At 43.4% G+C, this 3538-nt stretch overlaps 1 protein-coding gene across 2 annotated transcripts in view; it reads left to right on the top strand.

The window, feature by feature from the left end:
- The window catches only part of LOC113119748 (heterogeneous nuclear ribonucleoprotein R-like), a 20912-nt gene extending 17902 nt beyond the window's left edge, over positions 1 to 3010 (top strand). The window contains exon 11 of one of the 2 annotated variants that reach the window (XM_026289390.1): positions 2064 to 3010. In XM_026289390.1, coding sequence (XP_026145175.1) covers positions 2064 to 2664 — 601 coding nt within the window. In that variant the 3' untranslated portion in view covers positions 2665 to 3010. The remainder of the gene's footprint in view (positions 1 to 2063) is intronic. The other variant, XM_026289389.1, reaches the window with a different exon arrangement.
- Positions 3011 to 3538: the final 528 nt, after the last annotated feature.

The following is a 3538-nucleotide window of genomic DNA, read 5'->3' as shown; positions in this document are numbered from 1 at the left end:
AAACAGAGCTAGATGTATTTGGAGGTTATTGCTTACGTCTCATTCAGCACAAATCTAAATGTTTCCATATTCACTTTGTATTTGAATGTTAAGCAATTATTTGTAATGTAAACTAGGCTTGTACTTAAAGCTGCAGTAGGTAACTTTTGGCGCTCTAGCGGTTAATAAACAGAACTGCTTGCGTCTTGCGGAAGAACATCGTAGCCGGAACTACTTCTCTCTGTTTATGTCTATGAAGAATCACAAAGGTACTGGGTTACTCTGCCGCGGTACCCCCGAAGCAATCTAAAATAGTCCGAATATAAATACTTATTATAGGTGCACCCTAGTGATTCAGGACAAGCCAAAAACACGGTTTGGAAAATGGATTCATGGTGTACTCGCTTATTATAAACATTTTTCTACATTTTGAACACAAACAAAGTTACGGACCGCAGCTCTGATTGGTTGTTTCTTACCGGGAGCGATGGAGTTTCTGCAAATAGCAATAGGACACTGGGAGGAGCCAGAGGAGCTTGATTTTACACAGATTATCTGTCTCATATTCTACTGTCAGGACATAATGACAGGTTTAACAAATATGTAAAAAATATAAATTTACCAAAGTTACCTACACATTCGCAAATAGACAGAAAAGATCATCCTATTCACTATGAACAAAAGTCTTTACATCAGAGTGGACCACTATACTACAGTTTATTTAAACTGACCATTGAACCTTTTATAGGTTTGGTTGACTATCAAACAGCTGAGACATAAAAATAAAAAAATTGCGGTAAGATATAATCTGCTACTTTTATTTATTAGTGATTAATAAATAAATAATTTATTAGTGATTACTTTTATTTTTGAACACACAAAAAAAAAAAAAAAAAAGATTTGTGCTTTTGTAAAATAAAGCGAACAAACAGAATGCACGTTGTCGTTCTTTCCGTGAACTTATGGAGCGCTACACCACACTTCTGATTTAAATCTGTTAGTTTAAGTCAGATATATTTTGCATATGTATTTTTCTGACTAGAAGTCGCACCTAAGTATAAACGCATCTGTCCAAAAATACGTCATGACGGGGAACAAAACATACACAAGTCACATTTATTTAGAACCAAGAGAAAACATTACCATCTCCAGCCGTGAGAGGGTACATTCTCCTTAAAGCATCCCATTTTGTCCCTTGAGAACCTCTGTCCTAGTTAAGTCCATGCAGAAACTTGTGATCGATGGCGTCGCCGTTTAGTGACATCACTGAATATTCAGAGGAAACGTATCGTCAGTGTCGCTCACAGCACTTATTAATTACTGTTTTGAATCCAGCAATTATTTATTTACAAATTATAAGCTCTGATTATGACAAGTGTGGTATAAAAGCTTTAGTTTATTGGAGGAATAATAAGTTAACTAGAGAATAATATTTAATGCACTTTTAAAGTTTCAATCACATTAAAATCTAATTTGTACATTATGAATGAATGCATTTATATACCGTCACCATCACTCACAGCCCAACATCAAATAACTTAATCAAGCATCAAGAGCTTTAATTAATTGAATTTCTTATCGACAATTAATTGATCATCGATTAATCGTTGACATACCTAATTATAAAGGGCTCATCGGATGCCAATTTTCCACAAGTTGATATGATTCATTAGAGTCTTAAGGAAAAGTCAGTTGTATTGTAAAACACCTTATTTTACCGTCAAAAACAGCTCTGTTCAGAGTCTTGTTTCGGTCCATGTCCCTTTAAGTGCTAATGAGCTCTGCTGACCCCGCCCCTTTCCTCCGTGGGGTGACGAATCGCTCCCTGAGACTGTAGCTTTAAAACTTTAGCCACAGAATTGACAAACTAGCGCATTATAAGAAAAGGAGATTTTCAAAGATTCGTAAAACAAACAAAAAAACCGTATACACTCGAGTGAACAGACACAGTTATGTAGATCGGGAACACACCTCCCTCAAAAACAAACATAATGTAAATGACGACTGCTATTTTCATTATTACACACAACAACAGAACACCTCCATCACTCAGGAGTCATTCTTGTCTGTGTTCACCTGTGCAGGTATGATGACTATTATTACTACCCTCCCCCCCGCATGCCTCCTCCGGGGCGTGGCCGAGGCCGTGGGGGGCGGGGCGGATACGCCTACCCTCCTGATTACTACGGTTACGAGGATTACTACGACGACTACTACGGTTACGATTACCATGACTACCGAGGCGGTTACGACGACCCCTACTACGCTTACGACGACGGCTACTCCATGAGGGGGCGGGGCAGTGGGAGGAGCCGTGGAGCTCCGCCTCCCCCCAGAGCCCGCTCGGCTCCGCCCACCCGCGGCAGAGGCGGGTATCCTCCGAGGGGTGGGGCTCCCATGGGTGGGGGGCGTGGTCGTGGAGGGGGGCGTGGCGGGCCCTTCCAGGCTCCCAGGGGCCGCGGCAGCAGAGGTGCGCGGGGGAACCGCGGTGGTAACGTGGGCGGGAAGAGGAAGGCGGATGTGTTCAACCAGCCAGACTCCAAACGCCGGCAGACCAACCAGCAGAACTGGGGCTCTCAGCCCATCGCCCAGCAGCCCCTGGGCTCCGACTACAGCTCCGGATACGGCTACAGCAACGACTCGCTCGAGTTCTCCCAGGACTCCTACGGCCAGCAGTGGAAGTAGACCAGACCCGCCCCCTCCTCACAAACATGATCCTGATTGGCCGGCAGTGTTTGACTTTTCTATCCTCCAATAGCCCTGTAGATTCTGTCCGTGGCCCCGGTGGGACGCTCGTCTTAAACAGACACAACACTTTTATTCCCACATCCTCCTCCTGCTTTTAAACTCCACCCAGAACATTTTAAAGAAGACACTGATACTTCCCAGCAAACGTGTGCGTGACACGAGGGACACTCAATCATGAAAGAAGTCGTCCTTACTCCATTCTCATCTCTCTCTCTCTCTCATCATCATTCTATCTCTCTATCTCTCTCTCATCATCATTCTATCTCTCTGTCTCTCTCTCTCTCTATCTCTGTCTGTCCCTCTCTCTCTCTCTCTGTCTCTCTCTCTCTCATCATCTCTCTGTCACATAATTTCTCTCGCTCTCGTCTCTGTCTCCTTTATCTCTCTCTCTCTCTCTCTCTCTCTGTCTCTCTCATCATCTCTCTCTCTCTCTCTCTCTCTCTCATCATCTCTCTCTCTCTCATCTCTCTCTCTCTCTCATCATCTCTCTCTCTCTATCTCTCTCATCATCATTCTATCTCTCTGTCTCTCTGTCTGTCCCTCTCTCTCTCTCTGTCTTTCTCTCTCATCATCTCTGTCACATAATTTCTCTCGCTCTCGTCTCTGTCTCCTTTATCTCTCTCTCTCTCTCTCTCTCTCTCTCTCTCTCTCTCTCTCTCTGTCAGTACTAGTAGGGACTCGCTTGTAAATAAAGGCTGTCGACTAGAGCTTCCTTTCACTGTTTCGTTTGACTTTCTGTCGTTTTTTTGCAGAAGTGGAGAAAATCCACGAGAAGGAAAAAAAACAGTTTTGTAGCAGGAGTGTTGTTTAA

Source organism: Carassius auratus, chromosome 19 (assembly GCF_003368295.1).
Source record: "Carassius auratus strain Wakin chromosome 19, ASM336829v1, whole genome shotgun sequence".
Lineage (NCBI taxonomy): Eukaryota > Metazoa > Chordata > Actinopteri > Cypriniformes > Cyprinidae > Carassius > Carassius auratus.
The sequence above is the reverse complement of the archived record's forward strand: the minus strand, read 5'-3'. Positions and strand labels throughout refer to the sequence as shown.